The sequence below is a fragment of the Crocodylus porosus genome, unplaced genomic scaffold (genome assembly GCF_001723895.1).
Source record: "Crocodylus porosus isolate Cpor-Errol unplaced genomic scaffold, CroPor_comp1, whole genome shotgun sequence".
NCBI lineage: Eukaryota > Metazoa > Chordata > Crocodylia > Crocodylidae > Crocodylus > Crocodylus porosus.
Window position 1 is genome coordinate 387,915 of NW_017728886.1, and position 1,428 is coordinate 389,342.

Consider the following 1,428-nt stretch of genomic DNA (forward strand, 5'->3'; position numbering starts at 1 on the left):
GCGGCCGGGGAGTCGAGCCAGTGGGCGGATGGGCACGGGTACCACCGCAGAGGGTGCGTTCTCCGTTGCTTGGGGTGGGCTGCGGGATGTGTCCCCATTGCAGGGGGCAGGGATGTCAGGTGGGGAGATCAGAGATCACCTGGTCCAGGGGCTTTGGAGGAAGGTGACACCCCCCGGAGCAGCCGGGGGTGCCAGACCCTGCCCGTGGGAGCAGCTGCTTCCTGCCCCGCAGCCCAGGCTGGCTTGAGTGCTGCTGCCGGGGGCGTTGGGAAGCGGTGAGCCCCACCATCGCCGCAGCCAAGCTGGGGCTTGTGCCACGTGCTGGGCTGAGAGCCTCTCTCTCCCCGCAGGGCTCTGGAGGTGGCAGGGTTGGGAATGGGGAGCCCAGCGCAGCCTTGCTCACACCCCAGGGTCTGGCTGGGCTTCCTGGCCTGGCTCGCGATATGGATGGCAGCAGCAGCGTCGGATGGGTAAGTCCTCACGTCCAGCCACACTGGGAATGGCTGCCGCGGGTCCTCCCTGTGCTGCGATCCCTGCTGCGCCCCTCGCCGTGTCCCGCTGCCCACCTGCATTGGCGGCTTGGGTGTTGCAGGTGCCTTTGCAACACTGGCTCCAAACCCCCCCCCGGACTCTCTCAGCAGGGGCGATGCTGAAGCCTCTTCACGTCCCATTTTCCTCCATCTGGTGGAGGGCCCTCAGCTTCGTGGTGTCTCCCCACAGCTGGGGAGATGCGGTCAACTTCCCAAAAGGGTGTCTGACCCCTTCCCATGTTTCAGGGTGTCTTCAGGGCACCTGGCTGGGAGTCACAGCCCTACGTAGCCCCTTCCCGGTCTTCCCCGGTGCCCTCTGCCGGGGTGGGAGCAGGTCTGGGTGGAGAGAAGGAGCAGAGGTGACTGCACAGCGGGCTGGTCCCTTCCTGCCCCCAGTGCGGAGGGGGCTGAGCCTGAGCGCAGGGGCAAGACCCCCTTGCCAGGGCCCTGCAGAGCTGGTGCCAGCAGGCACACTGGTTGTGGGGCGCCCCTTTCCGGCTGGGCTCTGGGTCGGGGCACGCTTAGAAGTTGGCCAAGGGAACAGGGACCAGTGCACGGATCGGGACCGGGGGTGACACGGGCGCTGCGGCTGCAGGCGCTGGTGCGAGCGCACGGTGCAGGTGACGGAGGAGGAGGTGCTGAGCCCCCGGCGTGAGGACGTGGTGCCCTGCGCCAGCGTGTACCAGTACAACCTGGAGGGCTGGCGCCTCGACCAGGAGAGGATGCGCCAGGCTTACGGCGGGGACTCGGGCATCGCCCACTACTACGCCCAGTCCGGGCCCTCCGACTCCATGTGCTACATCTACAAGTGAGTGCGGCGGGCGGGGAGGCGTGGGGGGAGGAGGCCAGAGAAGAGCCCCCTCCGAGGGCGTCCAGCCGCCGCGCCCCCCCGCCCCGC

At 68.6% G+C, this 1,428-nt stretch overlaps 1 protein-coding gene across 1 annotated transcript in view; it reads left to right on the forward strand.

Moving 5' to 3' along the window:
* Positions 1-359: 359 nt before the first annotated feature.
* Positions 360-1,428, forward strand: part of SSPO (SCO-spondin) — a 53,983-nt gene continuing 52,914 nt past the window's right edge. The window contains exons 1-2 of the mRNA XM_019534412.1: positions 360-470; positions 1,126-1,339. Of these exons, the coding sequence (XP_019389957.1) occupies positions 376-470; positions 1,126-1,339 (309 nt within the window). The 5' untranslated portion in view covers positions 360-375. The remainder of the gene's footprint in view (positions 471-1,125; positions 1,340-1,428) is intronic.